The sequence below is a fragment of the Dromiciops gliroides genome, chromosome 5 (genome assembly GCF_019393635.1).
Source record: "Dromiciops gliroides isolate mDroGli1 chromosome 5, mDroGli1.pri, whole genome shotgun sequence".
Lineage (NCBI taxonomy): Eukaryota > Metazoa > Chordata > Mammalia > Microbiotheria > Microbiotheriidae > Dromiciops > Dromiciops gliroides.
Window position 1 is genome coordinate 40382323 of NC_057865.1, and position 25373 is coordinate 40407695.

Consider the following 25373-nt stretch of genomic DNA (forward strand, 5'->3'; position numbering starts at 1 on the left):
CATGGGTGTATCACGTTATAGTTCTTAATACCTTATCTTTCCCTCACAAACTAACCCCTCTTCTAAACTGGTATATTGCTACCAAGAACACTGCCTGCTTTAGTCATATTGGTTTGAATCTGGAATCATCCCTTACTCCTCCTATATACAATTAGCGGCCAAATTTGTCATTCCTGTCTTTACAACATTTCTCATAGATTATTCCCTTCTCTGCTTACACAGCTACCACCCTGGGTCAGGCTCTCAGCTCCTTTCTAATCTAGTGGCCTCCCAGTTGGTCTCCCTGGCCTGTAGTCTCCCCTTTTCTGATCTATTACTAGAGTGATTTTCCTAAAGAGCACATCTGACTCTCTCACTCTTCTGCCCATTTGTTCCCTATTAACTTTAGGATCAAATCTTTCTTCATTTTTATCTTAGTTTTAATTTTCATTTTTTGCATATCATAATACATAATTTTTTTTTTTTTTAGTGAGGCAGTTGGGGTTAAGTGTCTTGCCCGGGGTCACACAGCTAGAAAGTATCAAGTGTCTGAGGCCGGATTTGAACTCAGGTCTTCCTGAATTCAGGGCCAGTGCTTTATCCACTGTGCCACCTAACTGCGCCCCCCCCCCCTTTTTTTTGATAATACGTAATTATTAATTCAGTAGAATGTACATTTTGCGAATAATATATTGCACACATATATTATGGGGATGTGGTCCAAAAATGTTTACTAGTAAGTGTGTGCAATCAGGGTTTAGAGGTGACTGATCTAGATGACTGGCTATTTGTTACCTGTTAGAGATTGTTTGAAAAAATAGCCTTCTTACCCAAGGAGAATGCTTTTAAAAATGTTTTTTTATTCATTAAAGGCAGCCAGCCTACATTGAACATTGATATTAAAAGTACTCCTGTAGTTGTAAGTCATTGTCTTTGTGTGTATATATTAAAAAAATGGGTTTCTTCATTCCTCAGGATCAGTACGGCAAATTCAATAAAGTTCCAGAGTGGCAAAGACTGGCTGGAAAAGCTGCTAAAGAAGTTGAGAAATTTGCCAAAGAAAAAGTGGATCTTGTATTGATGCACTGGAGGGATAGAATGGGCATTGCTCAGAAAGAGGTAAAAAAAAAAGTCAGCACTAATCCTCTAATTTTGTAATCCTCTCTAACTTTGCACTTATAGCGCCTTCTACTTTATTTGTCATCTGAGATGCTAGTCAAATAGTCAGATTTTTGACTGGCAAACAGCTCTGACTTAAAATAGAATTTTTTTAGTCAATCCATTTTAAAATTTTTCTTCTTGCTTTTCTTTTGACTTGAATCCCGATTTAGGAATAAATTTTACCTAGTAAAAAGATAACACGTACAGTTCGTCAACTAGATAATCTTAAATTGGCCATAAGATTTTATACAAATGCCCATAAAGAAGAAAGGCACCATTGCTATGTTGTTACCTCACTTTATAGCTAAAGTAAATTCTGAAATTGCATTAGATAATTGGTCTTAGTATTTTCTCTAGTATCAGGATCAGAAAGCCAATTTTTCCATTAGTTCTAGTTTTTAGCCCATATCACTAAAGTCAGTTTCATTTTTGTAGAGACAGATGGTTCTTTTTGTAGAATAGCTGGGCCCTTTTCACCATTTTTGTTCATTTACCAGGACAGTAAAGGAGTAATATAAATTTTGTTGTCACCATCCCTGATGAACATTTCTTGCACTTATAACCTAAAGCCAATCTTGGTTTATTTATAGATTTTAATTCAGAATCTTCTGTCTTTTTTAATGTGACTCGTTGAATGCTTCCTATTAGAGAAAGTTAGCTTATTCCCCATGTCCATGTGTAGTGTGGTGGGGAGAGAGCTGGCCTCAAAGCCAGGAGGATTTGGGTTCCAGGCTTGCCTGTGACCCCTGAAGGCTATGTGACCTTTGGCCAGTCACTCACCACTCAGGGCTCCAGGCAGCTCTCCAAGACTAGAAGTGACAGAGTGAGGGGCTATAGTAGAAGGAATTTCCTCACCTGGCAGTATCCTGTACCCATGAAATGACAGGCCTAGTCCCTCTTCCTGAGAAGTAGAGATTGATATAGCCAGCCTCCAACCTTTCTGAGCAGTGGGACTCCAAGCTATTCACTACCATTCCCTGCCTCAGTTTCCTCATCTGTAAAATGGAGGTAGTAACAGTACCGATGTCCTAGAGTTGTTTGAGGATCAGATGACATAATTTAAAGTGCTTAGCATAGTGCCTGGCACATAGTAGGTGCTTTGTGTTAGCTATTACCCAATAAATGCTTGTTTTGCCACTTTCCAGGGCTCTCATTTATACTTTATGGCTTCCTCTATTTTTTTCTTTTACTCTTTGATCCATATTGCTTTCTGCTTTTTTCTTTTGATGATGATGATGATGATGACAATGACTTTCCATGTTTTGACATACAAGACATTTTATAGCATCTCTTAGTGTGGAGAAATTTCTTATTTTGCGGTTTGCAGAAATTTGCAAAAATTGGGGAAAGTAAACACAAACCCGGAGATAGGATAATGAAACAGGAATTTGTCAACTTGGACTACCAAAGAAAGAAATCTTATTAGAGCTTAAGTTGGTAAAAGTTTGAAAGAAAAGTGACCAACCTCTAAATCCCAATAAATTAAAGTTATTTAACTTCTTAGTTCTGTCATTTGTTCATATTGCCTTAGTATATATCTGTTACTTTTTTAATCTAGGCTAATTTTAGACTACAACATTTCTCCCTTTCTATAAAGTATGTTGTCTAGTATAGAAACAAAACAAATCTTGAAACTTGATTTTCACATGATCTAGCCTAGAATGAAGTGAGATCACATAATTCTTTAAACTACTTTGAGCAAGTTTTACTTTTAACAATAATTGGGCTTGTTCTTTCTGTTAAAATTTGTTTATGATGGTATCCTTATGAGAAATTTTGTATAACAGATGTTATTCTCATCATATCTTAGCTTGCTCTTGTTTTATTTTCTTTAAAAATATTCTTTTTTTTTCCTTTCTACTTGAACACATTCAGGACAGAAACAATATGGTGAGTTTTAAGTTCCTGCAATTTATGTCAGTTGTTTTTAGCTGCCTGGCATGTGGGGTCTTGTTTTAGTATTCTTTGTCTTAGTGTGTTGTTAGAGTCTCACTTCAGATGTGTCTGGACCAAGTTATTTATCCTTCAGTTCTATACTTTTCAAAAAGTATTCTTAGCTCCTGCAAGAATTAAACAACCTTTTGTTTTCAAGTTTGTGTTTTTTCCTATTAACTATTTGCAAATGTTTGTGCATAATTTACTATTACAAACTAATGCAAATTTCATTAGTAACAACTTCATAAAACTTGGAAGTTTTGGGGTTTTAGTGACAATCTATTTTTTAAAATTTTACTATTTCTATATTGAAAAATGTATTGGTATAGTATCAAGGATTAATGTTATAGTTTCTTGTTATTGATACTCGTTTGTGGGTTAAGTTCTCATTTTAATGTATTTAACTTGCTCAAATTAAGTTCTTTTAAAAATTGACTAACTACCTAATGACCATTTTTCTGAATGCTCAGATAAAGTGTAGATTTAAATATGTGCACTTGTATGTCTATGTGGGAAAACTTAGCTCTTGGCATAGCACCAGACTTGGCTGTTATTTAATTTTTTTTTTAATTTCCTTTTCTTCCAGAATCTAAATCAAAAGCCAGTAATACTTAGAAAGAGAAGACAGAGAATAAAAATTGAAGCAAACTGGGATCTCTTCTACTATAGGTAAATTTCAGATTGTTTTTTCAATGTATATTAAACCAGCATAGCTGATATGTTATGACAGCCTTTTTTTTTTTTTCTTGGTGAGGCAGTTGGGGTTAAGCGACTTGCTCAGAGTCACACAGCTAGCAAGTGTTAAGTGTCCAAGGTCGGATTTGAACTCAGGTCCTCCTGAATCTAAGGCTGGTGCTTTATCCACTGCGCCACCTAGCTGCCCCTATGACAGCTTTTTCTTTGTATATTTTTGCTGTTTTGTAGATGTATTTTAAAAAACGAATAAGTGAAAGTACTTTTCAGACTAGGAATTGGAGTAATTATTGACGCTTCCATAGCATTGAGATTTTTAATGAAGACAGCATTTTTCCTCAGGAGTTAGCCCTATAAAAATTCTTACTCTCTTTTATGAAGTAAGGAGATATCACTAGTTTATTTTCTTGTTTTATGAAATGGTGAAAACGAAGTCAGCAAATAGTACCAAACTGAGGCTAGGATCCAACTTAACTAAATTCTAGTCTGTGTCGATTATTAGCCATGTTGTTGAGTATGGAGGGAGGAGAGAAATTTCAGTAAAACCAAGTTTATTAAATACCTTCTATGTGCAAGACAGTGTCTTATGGGAGTGGAGGGGGTGGAAGGTTGTGTACAGATAAATTAAATATTCTCCCTGAAGTCCAGTAGTGTTATTATAGCCTAGTAAAGAGCTCGGCTTCTCCCTTCTTCCACAAAGACTTTGTCACTGTACCATCTGACTATATCTTCCTGATTAGAAGTTCCTGAAACATTTCAGTATGAAATAATTTATAATCTTTCTACCACTAAGAGTACTTTAAATCCTTGTAAATAGTGGTTGGAAAATTGAGTCACTACTTAGGTGCAATATATTGATGCTTACCTTTCCTCATAGTTAGTTTCATGTTTTTTTCAGCTGCTTCCTGTCTTCTGTTTTTACCCTTAAAGTCTAACCTCTTTTTGAGGAGCTGAAGTAAAATTGCATGCTTGTAAGCACTTGGCTCTGGCCCAAGTCCTCAGTCGAGAGATATTTTCTGGGGATAAAGGGTCAGCATAGACTTGGGAATACAGTATAGGCTTTTGTTTTCAAATTTGGGAGTCCTAAAATAAGTTTGGTCTTTGGACCTTCTTGGGATGCCAGCCCTCCCACAAGGCTGTATACTGATAGCCAGGCTGACCATGTCTTTTTCAGACACATATCTGTATCAGCCTCTAGTTAACTGGTTCTAGCATTGGATGGGGGATGGGGTTCTGAAAATCCTCTTCCCAGTTGTGATCCTCTCCCCCTGTCTGCATCAAAAGTCACCCTAGAACAACAATTCCATATCCTCTCTCAAAGGCCCTGTCTTTTTTTATACAACCCCCAAACCAGGATTTCTGGTTACTAACCTGAAGTCTTATTTCTGGCAGTTAGACTTTCTGTAGGCTGTAGTAACTTAGTGAAAGTGCTTTATAAACTGGAAAAATAAATAGTTTTAATCATTTCACTTTGGTTTTAAACTTAACTTAGGTTTCACAGAATTTTTCATTGATTTTTACACCAGTGTGGATCAAATTCGACATTGTCTTACTGGTTGCATTGAAGGCTTCATTTTATTTTGATGTTTACATGAAAATACTCATTATTTACCAACTTCTTTAAAAAAAACTTTTTTTTTTCCAGGTTTCTTCAAGACCATGCCAGGTCAAATTTAATTTGGAACTTTAAAACACGAGAAGAACTGAGAGACTGCCTTGAATCTGAAATGAGGGCATTTAATATAGACAGAGAACTTGGGAGTGCTAATGTGATCTCATGGAACCATCATGAATTTGAGGTAAACTTTTATTCTTTGGGGTTTTTAGTTGTACAAAAATACTTACTATCAAAATATACTTTGAAGTTATTTAGAGGTTTGTTTAGCTATATACTTTACACCCACCCTCCTTAATGGAATATTTGCAAATAATTCTTGTAGAGAAAACTTTTTTTTTTTTGCCTTGAAATGCTGTTTCCTGCACTTACTTGCAGCAGGTCTTGGATTTGGATAGCCAAAGAATTTAGAATAAGAGTCAGACTGTGGGACAGTAAGAATTTAAATATCCCTCCACATCCTTCGCCATTTTAATTAGTTGCTCTTTCTTTTCTTTTCTTTATCTTTGCTTTCCTCACTATTGAGTCATCTTCACTAAAGCATGCTTTAACTCTTCCCTCTCTCATGGTTTGTTTAAGTTTTCATGGTAACTTGTATTTGGTTACAAATTGTAGTCATTTTCTTGCAGTAATTGCTCTCTTCAGTGATTGGTATGGAGAACAGGAAAGAAGTTAGTTAGTGGTGATTGTATTTGATGTCATTAGATGTGCACATGCCGTGGATTTCCCAGGCTCTTATAGCCAAAGCTTCAGGGCACACTCACGATTTTTACCATCATTTGGGTGTGCTGAAGCAATTGAATTCAAGTTAAAACTAATGCATTTTTCATAGTGTTTTTTTTTTAACTATGATCCTAGTTACTATATTTTATCTCACTCATTGAACAGTGGTTTTAATCCAGGATTCCATAAAATACCCTACAAGGACAGGGAAAGCTTTTTTTTTTTTTTTTTTTGATGAGGCAATTGGAGTTAAGTGACTTTCCCAGGTCACATAGCTAGTAAGTGTCAAGTGTCTGAAGCCAAATTTGAACTCAGGTCCTCCTGAATCCAGGTCCAGTGCTCTATCCACTGTGCCACCTAGCTGCCCCTGGGGAAAGCTTATTTTAACAACTACTTAATATTTTTCCAAAGATCTTCATTGAAACAATGTGTTTGGTTAATTTACCAGTGAGTCTTCTACACTGTGTGACACGAAGAATTATTTTAAAAACAAGTTTCACACTTGGAAATTCCTTAGGCCTTGCCAGTGTATGGCTATAAATATGAAATAGTGAGCCTACTTAGGTGTATTATTATTATTATTTTTTTTTATTTTATTTTTTTTAGTGAGGCATTTGGGATTAAGTGACTTGCCCAGGGTCACACAGCTAGTAAGTGTTAAGTGTCTGAGGCTGGATTTGAACCCAGGTACTTCTGACTCCAGCCAGGGCTGGTGCTCTATCCACTGTGCCACCTAGCTGCCCCTGTTAGGTGTATTTTTAAAAAGTGACTAAATGTTTCTCTTGAGATTGTCACTTAGAGGAAAGTTGTCCCTGTTGAGTTAGAATTGTAAGAAGCAGTTCTTTAGAACTTGCTGAGAGTCAGCTGTCACTTGAGTTCCTTTAATTACAACTGAAATCATATACTTTGTTTTTATTTAAAAAGGTCAAGTATGATTGCCTAGCAGAGGAAATAAAAATAGGAGACTATTACCTGAGATTACTGTTAGAGGAGGATGAAAATGAAGGAAGCGGATCAATCAGACGATCGTAAGCCACTATATCGATACCATTTTTGTTTCTTTCTGCTTTACATTTTCATGCTTATTTTTATTGTGAGCTTTATTTTGGTATTTCAGGTATGAGTTTTTCAATGAGCTCTATCATCGTTTCCTGCTCACCCCGAAAGTGAACATGAAGTGTTTATGTTTGCAAGCACTGGCTATTGTTTATGGCAGATGTCATGAGGAAATAGGACCGTTTGGGGACACCAGATATATTGTTGGAATGTTAGAGAGGGTAAGAATGTTATTGTTAAAGTGCAACTTGATGAAAAGCATCTAGGCTTTGGGTTTAGGTTTCTGTATTGCCATTGTCCTTCCATCAGTCTTCCTCTGCCTGAGATCCTCTGGAGTATTTTGTAATGTAAGAGGCCCTTTTATTCAGGTTAGGGAAGTGGCGGGGAAAGTAACTGCTTAGTACAAAACCATGTCTTGAATTGATGGGTTTTGTTAGCTTTAGAATTTTCCTTTTCAAGCCCTAAATTGTAGGTATTCAAAAGCTGAATAAATTTGAAGTGGGGGTCATAGATTTAGAGCTTTAAGAGACTTTAAGGGCCACCTAGCCCAACTCCTCATTTTACAGGAAAGGAAACTTCATCTCAGAGAGGTTGTCACCTGTCCTTGGTCACAAAACCAGTAAGTGTGAGAGGTAGGAGGCATACCCGTCTTTGTGATTCCAAATTCTTTACTCCATGACGCTACCACTATCAGAGTCATGTGAAAAATGACTAGTCAGATTTTTCTTTTTGCCAAAAGCTCACTGTTTAATGATAAAAGATGGTGGTGAGATAAAAACTAGTGGTAAGTAAGTCTTTAGTTTTTGTCTTCTGACATCTGTGTTAATATGCATACTCTGTCTTTAGTACCATTTGTACCTGAAGTTATTAAGGGGATTGGGCATTAACAAATAATGTATTTAGGATTTGTATTTTCTGGATTGTTACATTTCAGGATGTTTTATGTCATATCATCGTCAAAGCAACATTCATCTTGCATTTGCTACTATAACACTGAATAAAAATTATTTGAGGAAGTTTCTTGAATAGTTTTTAAAACACACTTTTGCCAGTGTTTAATTGTATAGTGTCTCAAAGTTTTCTGAGTACTTTTTCATAAATTATCCCATCTGATCCTTGTAACCATGAAAGAGGGAGGATAGGTACAATTATTTTTGGGGGTGGGGGACAATGGGGGTTAAGTGACTTGCCCTGGGTCACACAGTTAGTGTCAAGTGTCTGAGGCTGGATTTGAACTCAGGTCCTCCTGAATCCAGAGCCAGTGCTTTATCCACTGCACCACCTAGCTGCCTCCCAATTACTTTTTTAATATATGTGAGGCATAGCAAATGGGCAAGCTAGAACATGTCTCCAGGGCTTCTAGCCAGGGCTTTGTACATGGTGCCACCACACTATCCTAGTGGTCACTATTGTCAGTGACCATGAAATATTTGTGAGGGCCTAACTTTGTGTATTCTTTTCTTACTTGTGATTTGTTCACCAAAACATGAGAAGTCCATAAAGTTACTTGGCAAAATTTCTAAGTAGTCTATTTTTAAGATAGCTTTTAAAAGATAAAGCACAGGGGCAGCTAGGTGGCGCAGTGCATAGAGCACCAGCCCTGGAGTCAGGAGGACCTGAGTTCAAATCCAGCCTCAGACACTTAACACTTACTAGCTGTGTGACCCTGGGCAAGTCATTTAACCCCAATTGCCTCACTAAAAAAAACCGAAAACAAAAAAGATAAAGCACAAGAGAAAATGGCTGCTAAAAATAATCCTTCCAGTAATTGAAACATGTTTTGCTGAGTAAATGAGACAAGGTAATGAAAATTTTAAACAGTTCAAGTGAGTTAACTTGATATTTTTCTGAGGATCACCTCACCTACATGTGGAAGGTCTCATTGCCAAAAGGTATTTTTGTGTAGTTTTGCTTGGTTTCCATTTCAAGATACTTTAAAGGAAGTAACTTAATTGTCTTGTTTGTTCTTGTTTGCTTACAAGTTAATTTTTTCTACTGCTCATTGATAGCTTAATGTGCTTTTCTGTTGAATTCTGATTAAATTTTCTCTCATTTCAATAGTGCACTGATCGACTTGAACGAGACAGGCTGATCCTTTTTCTTAATAAGCTGATACTTAATAAGGTATGGCTTCTTTTTTTTTAATAACTTCATTTTCAGCTATGTATATATTTGTTCCTCGAGTCTAATTACCAGTGGGAATTTATTTGGTCAGAGTCTTAAAGGTTGAAATGATTAACTTCTAAGTTTCCCTCCAATTCTAAAGTGTGTGAAATAGCATTTTCCCTTTTTCTTTTGTTCCAGATAAAACCAATGTTAAAATCCTTTTGCGCAAAGATATTTCATTTTATAAACATTCATGCTAAAAGATTATTAGAATTGATTGATTTCGCTCTCTATGGACATCTGATTTTCTTTTAGACAGTGTTCAAGGAAATCACATTTAACAGTTAAAATGATTGGTTGACAAATTGGAGTTTTTGCTATTGCCCACAGTCAACTTACTGTAGCAGAACGCCAAAGCAGGCATTGATTTAACTGTTTCTCTTTGTGTGTGTGCACAGATTAGATACATAATTATAAAAACCTTTCCAGTTATTTAGTCATAAATAATAGGAGTTAAGTAACTGTGGTTTTTACTTATCTAAATGACTTGACTAGATTTAAAAAAACAAACCCTAGTGGGCTAATTTCCTAAAATTGCATATAAGCTTTTCAAATGCTCTGTTACCAATGAATTTAGAAACATGTATTTGAGAACTAAACTAACCTGGGAAATATTTTCAAACCCTAATACAGAGTTTTTATGAGCAGCTAGGGGGCACCAGAGTGCACAGAGTGCTGGACCGAGAATCAGGAAGACTGTTATTCAGATTCAGCTTCAAACACTAGCTGTGTGACCCTGATCAAGTCACTTAACCCTGTTTGCCTCAGTTTCCTCCTCTGTAAAATGAGCTGCAGAAGGAAATGGCAAACCTCTCCAGGATCTTTGCCAAGGAAACCCCAAAATGCGGTCACAAAGGGTTGGGCATGACTGAAATGACCGAACAACAACAAAATAGGGCTTTTATTTTCCTGTCTTGTGCTTTCAATAACCACCATTGTTAGGGGCTATACATGCTGGTTGGAAAAGAAGAGGTTAAACAGAAATGGAATTCTTTCCTTCTCTCCACCCTCCCTTCTTTCTCTTTTTTCTCTCTTACTGTCTACACACCGTTGCCCCTTTTTCCTCCCTTTTGTCCCTTCCTTAAATTGATCCTATGAGTAATTTTGACTTTTAAAAATTTGAAGTAGTTCAGTTGTGTGTGAATTTTAAATGCACTGTTATTTTTCAACATGAAATCATCTAAACTTATTTCCATAAAAGATAGGTTTGGCATTTTTGTGCTGTATATATATTCTTCTGTTTTACTTGAAATTGAGAAGAATAATTAAAATTGCAGGTCTTAGTTGTTCTGCACTTATGTTTTCCAAAGTGATGTTGGTTTTAGAGTCTTTGCTATTTATGTAACCATGATCATATGGCCTAACCTATCTGACTGCTGATAGATAAAATGAAAGGGTGGATTAAATTATTTCCAACTTCTCTTCCAGTTCGAAACCCTGTGATCTTAGGAAATTTGTTTCTCTTTGAGACCTGAACACTTGATGTTTACATAGAGATCAATTAGATAATTGATTTTATAATGCTTTATTATTAAAAGTGTTTTTGTCAAATGTCTGTTTTTCCCCAGAAAAATGTTAAGGAGCTTATGGATTCCAATGGAATCAGAATCCTGGTGGATTTGCTCACCCTTGCACATTTGCACACAAACAGGGCCACTGTACCATTGCAGGTATGTTGGGGATTTTCTGGTTTATTGTTGAAGTATAAATATATTTTTCAAAAAAACCATAAGAGCCAATAACTACTTTTAATGACAGTGAAAATGTATTAACACCTGAATTTATTATGTCTTTCTAGTAATTGTGAAGGCATTGTAGTACAGTCATTCATTCTGTTAATATTTTCTACAGTTATACTTAATATCTTACAGAAAGTCCAAAGAGGAAAATGAATTCCCTTTGGAATAGTGATAGCTCTCAGATGTTCCTAATTGCTGGTGACATTTTGTTAATGGTAGCAAGCCCCAGGGCCTCTACCTTTTGATTCATATTTATTCAAAAGGGATTAGCTCAGCAATCCACAGAGGAAAAAACATAAAATCCATAAAAATGCCCATTTTCCTGATTGACATTCACTTGACTGACTAGGGTATTGTGTTATTATGTTAGTATATAAATTTTGCTGGGAAATGCACAGAAGATAAGCAGTGAGTTGTATCCATTAATGAATGTAAGGAGGAGAGGTGGCCCGGGGGTGGGGGAGGGGGGAGGGCAGGCATTGTGCTTGGAAAAAAGCTAGAATGCTTTTGTTTTTGTTTTTTTTAGTGAGGCAATTGGGGTTAAGTGACTTGCCCAGGGTCACACAGCTAGTAAGTGTTATGTGTCTGAGGCCGGATTTCAACTCAGGTACTCCTGACTCCAGGGCTGGTGCTCTCTCCACTGCGCCACCTAGCTGCCCCCTAGAATGCTTTTAATAATCCCTGAATTCTCCCTTAAAAAGAGCTGTCCTTTCTTTTTCTTTTTCTTTTTCTTTTTCTTTTTTTTAACTTTTAGTGAGGCAGTTGGGGTTAAGTGACTTGCCCAGGGTCACACAGCTAGTAAGTGTTAAGTGTCTGAGGCCAGATTTGAACTGAGGTACTCCTGACTCCAGGGCCGGTGCTCTATCCACTGCGCCACCTAGCTGCCCCCAGAGCTGTCCTTTCGATACAAATACATGAATGGAAAAGCATTTATCAGGTCCTTGGTCTTGTAAAAACCTTGTGTTAATCACAAGAGATAGGAGAAGACAACAGAGAAGAGAAGGTTTCAGCTACAAGTCAGATGCAAAGGCCCAGTTTTCCTTAGGGTATAACAACTCATGTGGTCCCACATCATCTTTAATGTCATTTCCATGAGTAAAACTCAGTCTATATCTGATGTTGAACCATTAAGGCCTTGGGTGAGAACATTCTTTTCTGGGTCTTCACCTGCTTAAGCCGCTACGGGTGGGGCCATGGGAGGTTAGGAAGTTGTAGCACCTGCAGGCACATGTTCCACAAGTATTGCTTTCCTGTGGGAGCTGGACTCGAAGGGCTAGCAGTCGGGGGTTTCCAGTTTCCACCAGCACCTAAGGGGGATGGTGGTCAGAATAATAGTGGTACTGATGGCCTGGGGTTGTGAACTATGGAACAACACATCCCAGGAAATAAAGTTTCAGATTACCAAAACTAAGCAGTGGTGACCGATGCTTGAGAAATGGTATAAGGGATGTTAATGAAGAAAGGACGTTAGTGGCGCAGCTAGGTGGTGCAGTGGATAGAGCATAGAGCACCGACCCTATAGTCAGGAGGACCTGGTTCAAATATGGCCTCTTGACTCTTACTAGCTGTGTGACCCTGGGCAATTCACTTAACCCCAATTGCCTCACACACCAAAAAAAAGGTGAATTTCAAGAAAGGAAGTCATGTGGCCCATGGCGATAACAAATGAATGGACCGGTACCCACAGAATTTTGAAGGTAGACAAGAATCAACACAGGACGAAACAGCATAGATGATTTATGATCTACCAATTTAAACTTACAGGTGTTGATTCTTTGACAAAGTAGTAAAGAGATTACAACATCCAAACCTTTCACATATAGTGAATTACTGGTTTAAAATTTTAAACTACTCTGCTCCTAGCCAGAAATGGAAACTGCTTTAAATGCTAGTTCAAGGTTGTACCTGTTTCCTAAGTAATAACCTTTGATACAAGCGCTTTGATTTCTTGAGAGAGAAAAGAATTCACTTGACACAATACTGCTGCCTTTAAATGTAGTTTCAAATATTACCTGTAAGATCAAAAAACTAAGAGTTGGAAAGTCATGTGATATCTAGAATTTTTTTTTTTGTTTGAGAATCTAGTATTCCGTTCTCAGAGCAAAAATGTAAAGTTTCAGACTCACAAAACTGAAAACAACTTAAATCCTGAAAATGTCAGTATTAAATGAACTTTAAATTGAGGAATGCAGTGTTGATATTGTGTTGCTTTCACCATTTTTCCAGTTTTTAAAAACACTGTGATTTACATTTTTATTCTGTGAATCTCTAACTCTTTAAAAATTCAGAGCAATGTGATTGAGGCTGCACCTGATATGAAGAGAGAGAGTGAGAAGGAATGGTATTTTGGCAATGCAGACAAAGAAAGGAGTGGTCCCTATGGATTTCATGAGGTATGTGATAGCAGCATCTCTAAAGATGCTTGGGGTGGGGTGGGGGGGATATATAATGCCAAAGTCCAGGTCCTCAGACTTCAAATTCTAAACACCACTGATTGAGGAGAAAATGATGTAACTTAATGAATGCATTTTAATAATATCTGCATTATCATTGTGATTTTTAAAAAATAATGTTTCAGTATCTAATTGTCTTAATGCTTGGAAATTCACTGAAAAGTTCCTACACATTTGGTGATCAAAACCAAGGTCAGGGCCACCGTGTTAGAACCAGGTTCAAACAGGTAGGTCCTTATCTCCTTGAACTCATCTCTGTTCAAATAAATCTCATCTTCACACCTTAGCAACATGGCCATGGGTAACATCCTGTTGGGGCACAGACTTTTTCACTTATTTCTTGTTCCTCTCCTGTTCTTGGTAGCAATCTCATTTTTCCTGTGTTCTTTATATGTTTTTTGTTACCATATAAGTGGCATCATTGAGGCTCATTCTAAGAGATTGAGCATTCATCTCCCCATCACCCACCAGCCACCCCTAACCTTGATTTTCAGCCCAAATCAGGCTCCCAGAGGGGCTACAGAAGGGCAGTAAAGGAACATGGGACGAAGATGACTCTGGGATCTTCTGCTGAAGGTGGAAGGACCATTTTTGGGCAGAGGGACAAGAACAAAGAGGCCACCTTCCTCAGTTATGGCGTGCTGGAGCTGGGACAGTCACAGGAAGGGATATTTCTTTTTAGCAGGAGTAGCAGTCTGAAAAGCGCTCAGCAGCTTCATAGGTGACGACTGCTACCATCTTCATTGCTGCTTCTTTACCTGGAGAATGTCAGCTGGAGTGGAATGTGATCCATGCCACATGTGCAACCTAATATTCAGAGGAATCTTTTTTCTATCCTCATTTGTTACCTCAGTATTTTAAAATTAGCTCCTTCCTCATCTAGTTACCATTTAGATCTTTGGTCAGAAAGCCTCGTTGGTGTCCAAATTAGAGTATCAGTTAGAAAAGGTGGGAAACCATAGCAATAGAATATATGAAGTAGATTAAAATGCGGAAGGATTTCAGAGAAGATGTGAACAGAACTGAATTGTCCTGTTGTCAGAGAATACTGGGGAATTTACATACTCAGTTTTAAAATTTGATTTAATGAAATAAATATATGGAGAGTCAAATCAACATTGTGGTTTAAAAATCATTTAATTAACTGTGGGGTGCAGACAAGTATATGCACACTTTATACTAGATAGAGCCTTCCTGCAGTCTTGCTTATTCCTTACTCACTGGGATCTGGAATGGTGGTTCCAGTTATCTTAGGATAAAGAATTATCTCTTAAAAACATTTCATTTTACAACATAGAATCCAGCCTCCACTTCATATACATTATCCTTATAGATAAGAAATCCATTCAGTTAACAATTTCTTTTTAGTGCTTTTATTGGAAGACTGACATTAAAATAGAAATTGGAAATTTGAATACATTTTGCTGACTTCTAGCTCCAGTTTTCCTAGCTTCAATTAGATGCCATGAGAGTTACAGAAGATACTATATAACTGACTTTCCTCACAGTTCTTATCTAAGCTATTTTGACAGACACTATAGACATCTGAGACAGCAGCTGAATGGTACAGGACAGTATAAAATGAAGGGACTGTATTGGGTAATAGGAACTACAAGTGTTACAGGATTTCAAAGAAAAAGTGAAAAATGAGTGTTTAAAAACACTGACCAGGAAGTTAAGGTAAAGACTTCAGAAGCCATCTAATCCAACTCCTTTATTTTACAGTTAAGACAGTCAAGTGACTTGTCCAAGGTCTCAAGGTCTGCTCCTAACTAGTGTGTGGCCTTTGGGAAGTCAGATGACTTCCGTGACTCTGCAGTTAACTGGATTGAAGAAGTTTTGGTGGCGGGAGCGTTGTGGGGCTGGGGGCTCGGTAAGGTATAAAGAGTAAGAAGGGGCTAAGTTATAAAGGGCTTGGAGCATCAGATGAGAGCATTTTGTATTTGAATCTGGAGATGATAGGGAGCCACTACAGTTTATTGAATAGAAGAGGAAGAGAGGTGACATGATTAGACCTGTGGTTTAGGAAAATCCCTTTGGTGGCTGAGTGGAAAGTGGATTGAAGTGGGGAAAGACTCCAGGCAGGCAGTCGCCCCAGCAGCTATGGCAGTAATCCAGGCATGAGAAGACCTGCATTAGTGGGGTGACAGTATCAAAGGAGAGAAGGAAGCATATTGGATAGATGCTGCAGAGGGGAAGTCGACAGGCCTTGGCAACAGCTTGGATATGGGGGTGAAGGAGAGGAAGAGTCCAGGATGACTCCTAGGTTGTGAGCCTGAGGGCCTGGGCGGGGGTTGCTGCCCTCTATAGTATTTGGAAAGAGAAGAGGTAGGGGAGGGTTTAGGGGGAAAGATAATTCACTTTGGACATAACTGAATTTAAGACGGAGCTTACATTATACCATGGAAGACATGCTTATAGAACAAACACAAAGTATTCAGGGAGCTACAGGGCACCAGTATTTGGGAAGATCAGGAAAGGCTTGATGCAGGAAGTTGTTTTCCAGCTGCGTTCTGAAGGAAGTGCAAAATTGTGAGGTTTAAGTGAGGAAGTAGGGCATTGCAGGGAGAGGGGATAGCAAGAGCAAAAACTGGGGGCAGGGGGAGGGTGAGAGTGCCCTAGGGGAAGACCAGAGAGAAGGCCATTTTGACTAGATCATAGTGTTGGGGTCTGGTTGTGAAAAGCTTCAAAAGGCAGACAGAAGAATATGTATAGTTCATCCTAGAATGCAGTCTTGGAGAAAGCACCATAAGAAGTTAGGTTGCTGACATACTGTAGCACAAGAGTTCTCCTTGTGTTTCTTTTTTGAAGCACAGATCAATTCAGTTGCTATGTGAAGCCAGTAGACCCCCTTCTCATAATAATTGCCTGTATTCATAATTCATCAGAATGCTGAATTTCAGTTAGTTTAGTGAAACTAAAGATGTAATTTTTTTCTGCCATCCAAGTTCACAGACCCCTTAAGAACCTATGAACTCCAAAATAGGAACCTTCTAATTTAGAGTCAAATTCTGAAAAACCTTAAAATCCAGACAGAATTTGTGTAAACAAGATTTTTATAAGTCAGAAGTTAGGGATCATCGAAGAGTGGGCTTTTTTGTGTACGTTTTTCTTTTTAGGAGAGTGACGTGATGTAAATGGTTTGGGAAATAGATAAAGAATGGAATTGGAGAAGTGATAGCTAGCCAAGAATCAGGTAGACCAGAGTAATACAAGTATGAAGTGACCAGGATAATGTCACTGGCAACTAGGAGGAGGAAGGAATGGCAACATAGACTACAGTGTTCCTTTTTTTTGACTCCAGTGTTCCTTAATGAACAAGTGGAATCAAACTGTTTGTAATAGTCCAGATGTCTTAAAAAGCAGGACCGTTTTGCATCTAAACCACAGAGCACCTTTGCCAAAAGTGGTAAACACTTAAGTATTTGTAGGTTATAGTTCACTGTGAAATAACAAGCAAATTGCCAACAAAGAGATTTTAATTTAGCTTTAATTTTCCATTCGTAATCAACAAAACATTTCTTCATTTAGATGCAAGAACATATGTAACTTATATCAAATTACCTTCTTGGGGAGAGGAAGGAGGGAGGAAGAATATTTGGAACTCAAAATTTTATATTAAAAAGTGAATGTTAAAAATTGTCTTCATGTGTAATTGGGAAAAATAAAATACTATCCATTTAGATGCAAGAATTGTGGACCAAGGGAGTGTTGACTCCAAAAACACGATGTTGGGCTCAGGGCATGGATGGATGGCGACCGCTACAAGTTATACCCCAGCTTAAGTGGTGTGTGTTAGCGACTGGACAGGCTGTACTGAATGAAACTGATCTCGCTACCCTTATACTCAACATGCTGATCACAATGTGTGGATATTTTCCAAGCAGGTAAAAGAGAATACAATAATATTTCCATGTTTGAGTCAGTGACACTTTTGTCATCCTTTACCATTTTTGTGTACATTTTGTGCAACAGAGGCTAGTGACCTTATCAGTAGTGTAGTTCTAGAGCCACCTTCAGTTTGTTGGAGCTTAGTGAACTGCAAATTGCGTGAAGGATATGATCTAAAGTAGTAATAGCCTTTCCAAGGCAGAAGTTGAAATTATACCCATAGACACAACATACTCTAACATATTAGCAATAGAGTAAACATGTTTTTAACCTATCAGAATTCTTTTAAACTTTTGAAAGAAATATCAGCCCTTTGATAAATTCTTTTTGCTCCTATCCCTGGTCAAGATTGACCATGATAGCGGGCAGCTAGGTGGCACAGTGGATAGAGCACCGGCCCTGGATTCAGGAGGACCTGAGTTCAAATCTGGCCCCAGACATTTAACACTTACTAGCTGTGTGACCCTGGGCAAGTCACTTAACCCCAATTGACTCACCAAAAAAAAAAAATTTACCATCTTTAGTATAGCAAGTACATATTGGTATAGCAAGTTAAAATATACTCAAATATTGATTGTCCTCCTGGATTAATGAACATAATGTGTCTCTTCCAGCAATTTAGACCTTTTTGATAGGAAATGTTGGCACATACTTCCAAAACTCCTAGTAATATCTGAGGTCCTTTTCTTTTTTCCAGACTGTATTTATAAATTGATATTTGAAAAGAACAAAATAACAAATGTTGAGGGTTAAGTTCTAAATTATCATTAGGACCTGAAATTTATTGGACAGTAAGTTTAATAATCAGTTAAATAATAAGTAGAGTCTTTGGCTCTTTTTGGGTACTGTTTTGCAAGGAAATCTTATGGAAGGAATTGAAGTCCTATTAAGTAGCCAGATAGATTAAATCAAAATACTTAATCACGTTCAGAGCTGTATGAGAGCTTAGTCTTCATTTTTTTTTTAAAGTAAAGTAGCGTGCTTTCTTCCTAGTGTATTGATGTATGCTGTGTAAATATCAGTTTTATTGAGTGGATTCAATACTGACTTGAATAAACGTTTTTCAGAGATCAAGATAATGCCATTATAAGGCCTTTGCCCAGAGTGAAACGATTGTTGTCAGATAGTACCTGCCTTCCCCATATTATTCAGGTAAGAGTTGCTTATTTCTTTTTATTATTTTTTCTTAATTAAAAAACATTTATTTTCTCTTTCCATCTCTCCCTTCTGTTTTCCCCTACAACCCCAAATTGAAAAAAAGAAAAACAAAACCCTATCTCTAGTGCGTAGCCAAGCAAAATATTCCTGCATTGGCCATGTCCAAACATGTTCTCTTTCTGCATGTTGTGTAGTGTTTGTGTTTTCAAACTAAAAACTATTGAGTTGTGTCCTGTTCCTCCCCCACCCCCCCTTTAGAATATTTAAAGGTGTACTTTTTAATTCTTTCATTTTTGCTATGTTAATCAACATGGAGATGTCCTGAATAGCATTTGTCTTTCGTTGACATTTTAGAGTGTGTTGGCTAACTTTACAACTTGGTTATTAATTTTTTAGTACAGATTCTTTTGGTATTAACTATATATGCTTGTGTATAATCAGCATTCTAGATAGATGAATTATTTAAAGAATTAATATGAACATACCTATTCTTTATTCCTATCTTGATATGAGTATATATAGGGCAGAGGTTGGGTGTCTTTGGTATGTTCTACCACCCAGTATTGGAAATAAGCATCTTTACATGTGGAAAACAATTTGCCAATGTGACACAAGTGATACCTCAGTTAATAACATTTTGCCTCTTGTGTTATTACTATTTTACTACTACATGGGTCTAGTGCTTTTTAGTTTGGGAGCATTTTGTTAGTGGTAGTTTTGTAACAAGTATTGGAGTTGGGGGGAATTCATCAATATTTCATCAGTAAATTTTATTTCTAATAGTCAACTTGACAAATATTTGTTTTTATTTATGACATATCTAGAGATCAAAATCAATGAATGTTTTGTTTATCCAGTTATGACTCAATTTTTCTGGAGGTACTTTTACATACATTATTTCACTTGATTCTCACAATAGCCTTGTGAGATATGTTCTGTTATTATCTTACACATAAGGAAATTGAGGCCAAGAGAGATTGAGTGACTTGCCCAAGGTTATAAAACGAATAAGAGTCTTAGGTACAGCTTGGACTCCAGTTGTGCTGGCTCCAAGTCCAGCTTTGTGTAGGCTCTACCACTCTTTTGGAAAGTAGAGTAATTTAAAGTATTAACACTTGTAGGTCAGAATTTTCAGGGATGTCCTGTATTCAAAAGGTGCCTTAAAGTTTAGAGTCTTCTCTCTTGTCTTCAGAGTTCTTAGCAGGACTCTTATGGTAGGCAGTTATGACTTGCTCTGCCAGATTGAGCTGTGGCTCTCTAACATGAGCCGCCCTGGTTTCAGCTGTGTTGAAGGGAACACTGTTGCCCAGGCCCCTTTCCTCCTGTTTTTTGTCAACCTACCAGTCTTGTCTCATTAGGAAAACCTACATGCAAGAACCATTGCACCCACGTCTGAAAAATAATTGCAGGCGGCATGTGTGGGATGGTTCAACACTATTTCAGGGATGTCTGTGTTGCTGTTTATAGGCAACACAACAGAGCTAGCTTGAGAGCTAACAACCAGATGTCATGGTCAAAACTTACCTTGTTTCTAGTGACCACTCAAATACACTATTAGTATTACATCGACATTCATTTTTGATTATGTGGATTTTTTAAGCTTTTAAAAATAAACCGGATAACTAAAATAATCCTGACTAAAACAACTGTCTTTTTTAGCTGCTGATGACATTTGATCCTATCCTTGTCGAGAAAGTGGCCATTTTACTGTACCACATCATGCAAGATAATCCACAGTTACCTCGTCTTTATCTTAGTGGAGCATTTTTCTTCATCATGATGTATACAGGATCCAATGTACTTCCTATTGCAAGGTACAAATTTGCACATTTATCTTAACATGTTATTGGAACAGTGTGTGTCTGTCCTTTTCTGTCAGATTCTTAGGTTAACTTGAAACTCATTTTTAGGATAGATGAATAAATTGACTGTGTTTGCATTCCTGCTAACTTTGTTCATATTCCACATACTAAACAAATCTCATTTAAAAACTAAACTTGGGGGCGGCTAGGTGGCGCAGTGGATAAAGCACCGGCCCTGGATTCAGGAGTTCCTGGGTTCAAATCCGGCCTCAGACACTTAACACTTACTAGCTGTGTGACCCTGGGCAAGTCACTTAACCCCATTGCCCCGTAAAAAAAATAAAAATTAAAAAAAAAAAAAAACCTAAACTTGCCAAACTGTTAGATCTAATAGGTTATTTATTTTTGCTTCCTAGGTTTTTGAAGTACACACATACCAAACAGGCCTTCAAATCTGAAGAGGTAAGCAAGGATTTTTAGTTATTTTCAGGATAATAAACTTTATAGTGAGCAAATAGATTGGGGTTGTAAAACTGCTTTCACAAATATATATGTATATACATGTACCTAAGTACTCACTAGCCTAAGTGCTAAGAAAGGGAGTCATAGAATTAATTGACTGTGGTTTGAAGTTTGCAAAATGCTTCCTTCCCAGCAAGGCTGTGAGGTGGGCAGTAGTAGTATGAATATTGTCCTCTGGTGTGAGAGATTGCCAAGCGGGGCTCCTGGAGATGAGGGTTTGATTTGAGCTCCTTTCTGATTTGGGTTTGAATTTATCTCCTTTTTGCCTCCAACTCATTGGATGCACAACAACAAACAATGATAAGTTGAATGCTGCTTTATATTGACCAGATATTCTTATGGTCATTTCCACACATCTGAAGACCTAAAGGCAATATTGATATAATGAATTATGAGTAAATATTAGAATTTTAAAGTTTAGTACATATTGAGTATTAAACATATTTTATTGTGTTTTAATTGTTTGAAAATGGCAAAGCGCCATTTACCTAAATGTCTCAATGACCAGATTTACATATTTTACTTTGTATTTCTTGGCTAGCCTGGATAAGTTTATTTTTCAATGAAATCTAAAGAATTGTCTTAAAACATTTTGACTTTTAATCTCAAATAGAATTTGGAAGAATGAAAAACAATAGCAGAAGTACTGTTGGCTATTTTGTTTCTAGAACTATTTAGATGTAAATTTCAAATGCAATATTTGTAAAGTGTTTAGCACATAGGAGGCATTTAATACATGTTTATCCCCTTCCTGTCCCCCTTAATATGAGACATAAAGATGTGTCTTGGTAAAGCACATGCAGCTCAATCCAAAGGACAGCTAAAATATTCATGAAATAGGTCGATTAATGTTTCAGGCTTATCAGAATATTAATTTTTTAAGAAATTGAGACCACATTTCCCTTCCATAATTCCAGGAAGTTTACCTTTCTTCTTATTTTCCTCCCATGCTTTTACTTTGACATCTTCATAGGAGTCTAGCTGACTTGATGTATTATGTGAAAGAAATTTTAAATTTTTTACTAAGAAATTCATTCGTCCCTCCGACCTTCATTCTCCCTCCCCTCCATATTTTTTTTCTTTAAGTAAGCCTTTTCTATTCTTATCAGTGATTTGGCTGAATCACATGATCAGTTATATCACATATTCCTTTGTATATATTTTGTACTTACTTGTAGATATGTTTCCCTGTATAAAACATTAAGTTCCTTCAAGATAAGAACTTTTATATTCTTGCCCTTACCTTCTCAGCATCTATCACAGTGCCTGGCATACAAGAGATACCTGATAAATCGTTATTGAAAGAAGTATGCCCCGTAGATGCTGAGTTGCAATCCTCTTCCCCACTCCCCTAAATGATTCTACTTATTTTCCCTTTTATCCTCACCTCGGTTTTCTTCCATACCTCACAGCCAGGCTGGCAGATGCCTGGGCTGTCCACTCAGCTTCAGACACCAAATCAAACTTCACTCACTACTGCAGGGCAGCTGCTGTACCAGCCTCTAGACTGGCAAAGCCCCTCTAAGGACATGTTTAGCATCTTGAGTCTGCTCTGCAGTCCCATTACGCAGCTCCTCTCAACATAAAATCACTTCACTATTGCTGAGATTGCTGTCATTGTCTTCCTAAATCACAGCAGTTTCAAGCAGTGTCATCACTGCGGGACTATCAGGAAGGAATCATGTGCCACTCAGTTAGTTAAAATTGCATTTGAGTGACAGTCTGGCTTCCTTGGATGAATGAGTAGTTGTAAGAGAATCGCAGTGGGACCACAAAGGACAGCCATAACTGCATCACCTTGGGTAGTCTTCACAGGAGCCCTGTTGGAAAAAAGATAACACTCCTTCAGCTGTGCTGCTGAATTCATCAGTCACTGTGTGGTGATTGCTCTCAGTGGGGATCCCTGCCCTTCTGTGTCTCCTCCCCCTTTCCCACCTGCCTTTCTCCTTTTTTATTTAAACGTGTGCACTGACACAAAAATTTGGGATTTGTGTGTTTAGGAATTAGCCTAAAATTGCATTCATTAATGTTGTCTCATTTATCATGCAGCTCTAGGGATGGAAACTTAAACTTAACCAAAGTAATAAGATTTTATTTAAAAGGGGAGCAAGCAATTTCTCATCTGGAAGTCTAATACATGTTGAATTTTATTGACTTTATTAGAGCATTGCCTGTGAATACTCATGTGATGAGGTTTGGGTTCAGTAGGAAGTTATAAGCACCTTCTTCCTTGTGCCTTTCTTCTCTTTTGCCTGCATTTTTAAAAATGTCCCTAGATTGGAAACTCTAGAAAATGCTTCCTATTAAGTTTCCTCGTTGTTAACATAAAGGCAAGAGAATCATTTTGAGGTACCTTTTCTATTATAACTTTTAGCAGGATAAATCAGGGCTAGCAAATGTCCCTGTTTTGAACCTCAGTGACCTGATGGAGGGTTGAGGTTCATTGTCACATATGGACCTTGGCTAGGTCATTTTGGGGGGGGTGTTGGGCAGTGAGGGTTAAATGACTTGCCCCAGGGTCACACAGCTAGTAAGTGTCAAGTGTCTGAGGCCGGATTTGAACTCAGGTACTCCTGAATCCAGGGTCGGTGCTTTATCCACTGCATCACCTAGCTGCCTGGCTATGTCATTATTAGAAGTTGGGAATATAATTTTACTTCCAGTCCACCTGGAGCTTAATACTAAAACTGCATTTCCTGAAAGCTGCCTGCATTCTTAGGCTGTGACAGTCTTGTCTTTTAGAGGCTTGCTGGTTTGAGAGAGAAATCCAGCCCAACCCCTTGGGGACTAAGGGAGGGCTCCCCAGAACTGCCGAATTCACCAAGGAGGCCTATTGGGACTACTGCATATGTTGCTTTCCTTAGACAGTTACTGAGAAGCACATTCAAATTTCAAGGTTTTCCATGGTTCTAACTAAACACAAAAGTTCAAGGGCAACTGTTTCTGCCATATGATGTACTCAGAAGAGAGTGGTATAGAGGCTACAGCCCCAGGTATGGGAACAAAGAAGGATTAGGCTCAGGCTTTGCTTCAGACACTTAGTAGTTGTGTAACCATGGCCAAGTCACAAGGTAAGTGAACCTCTGAAGCTCAGCTGACTCATCTGTAAAGTAGGGATAAAAGCCACCTGACAGGGTCATTGTGAGAGTCCAATGAGGTACCGTGTACATCACATGTTTGCAAACCTTGAAGTGCTTAAACTTAGGCTCATTTCAAGTTTTTAAGTTGAATTTCTTGTGTAACTGAATTTTTCTTTCTACCTTAGACTAAAGGGCAAGACATTGTCCAAAGAAGTATCCTGGGACACATCCTCCCAGAAGCGATGGTGTGCTATTTAGAAAACTATGAACCAGAAAAATTTTCTGAGATCTTTCTAGGAGAATTTGATACTCCAGAAGCTATCTGGAGTAGTGAGATGAGGTAATTTGTCATTTGGTCATTTGTTTACTGTTCATGTGCTTGGGTCATAAATTTATGACTGTTTGGTGCCTACTTGTTATTTTTTTCATATTAAAATGTTTACTTCCACTGATTACATGACCAGAATCACCATAATAATTCGTTGAAACTCAGTCAGCAAGCACTTATTTAGCATCTGCTCTGTGCCAGACTCTGCTGTGCTAGAATGAAATAGAATGTTTGTCAGTACCATGAGTTTCCTTCTACTTAGACCCAATATCATTATTACTATTAAGTGAACTTACTGTTAACTTAATGCAGCCTTTAGGCAGACACACACTTCTCGTACATCCTAAAGAAGTAGATTGTGGGGGAATTTTTAGCTAGAATCCTAGAAATGTATTAACTTTGACTTTCTAGGTAGAGCTGTGCTTTTTTTGTAACACCATTGATTGATGTATAAACATAGACACACACAAATTATTATAGTTATCCCTTCCACATCACGACTTTCCCCATTGTGGTTTCAATAAATTGTGAGTCGGCATAAGAAATTAAATGGTAATATTTTGAGAGTTTTGCGAAAGCCACAGACAGACAACCAGATATCTACAGACAACACAGAGCGTATGACCAAATACTCAACCTAAATTTTACAATAAGGTACAGTAAACACCCTGTAAAAGGAGGGAAAAATTTTGACTTCTTCTCTGGTATGAAAGGAGATCCAAAATTTTTTATGCAGATTTTCCATATCTTGGGGGCACTATGACCTTAACTTTCACAATGTAGAAGGGATAACTATTTATCTTTAGTTAAGGGTATCTTGGGGGTTGACACAGTTTAGTATGTTCCAAGTATTAGCCTGTGGGCTTCTGTAATCATTCCCTAGATTGATGTTGTGTTTAGCCTAAAGATTCATGTAGTTAATGGTAGTTGTCATACGTATTCATCTCTAAGGGAAATAATCTGGGGGGCAGCTAAGTGGTACAGTGAACAAAACACCAGCCCTGGATTCAGGAGGACCTGAATTCAAATCTGCCCTCAGACACTTGACACTTATGAACTATGTAACCCTGGG

At 37.6% G+C, this 25373-nt stretch overlaps 1 protein-coding gene across 5 annotated transcripts in view; it reads left to right on the forward strand.

The window, feature by feature from the left end:
• DNAJC13 (DnaJ heat shock protein family (Hsp40) member C13) overlaps positions 1 to 25373 on the forward strand; it is a 136153-nt gene that overhangs the window by 56066 nt on the left and 54714 nt on the right. For 4 of the 5 annotated variants that reach the window (XM_043965752.1, XM_043965748.1, XM_043965750.1 and 1 more), the window contains 14 exons: positions 955 to 1098; positions 3016 to 3030; positions 3662 to 3744; positions 5414 to 5567; positions 7031 to 7134; positions 7224 to 7383; positions 9224 to 9286; positions 10897 to 10998; positions 13356 to 13460; positions 17205 to 17407; positions 18479 to 18563; positions 20229 to 20383; positions 20788 to 20833; positions 24159 to 24313. In XM_043965752.1, coding sequence (XP_043821687.1) covers positions 955 to 1098; positions 3016 to 3030; positions 3662 to 3744; positions 5414 to 5567; positions 7031 to 7134; positions 7224 to 7383; positions 9224 to 9286; positions 10897 to 10998; positions 13356 to 13460; positions 17205 to 17407; positions 18479 to 18563; positions 20229 to 20383; positions 20788 to 20833; positions 24159 to 24313 — 1574 coding nt within the window. The remainder of the gene's footprint in view (positions 1 to 954; positions 1099 to 3015; positions 3031 to 3661; positions 3745 to 5413; positions 5568 to 7030; positions 7135 to 7223; positions 7384 to 9223; positions 9287 to 10896; positions 10999 to 13355; positions 13461 to 17204; positions 17408 to 18478; positions 18564 to 20228; positions 20384 to 20787; positions 20834 to 24158; positions 24314 to 25373) is intronic. The other variant, XM_043965751.1, reaches the window with a different exon arrangement.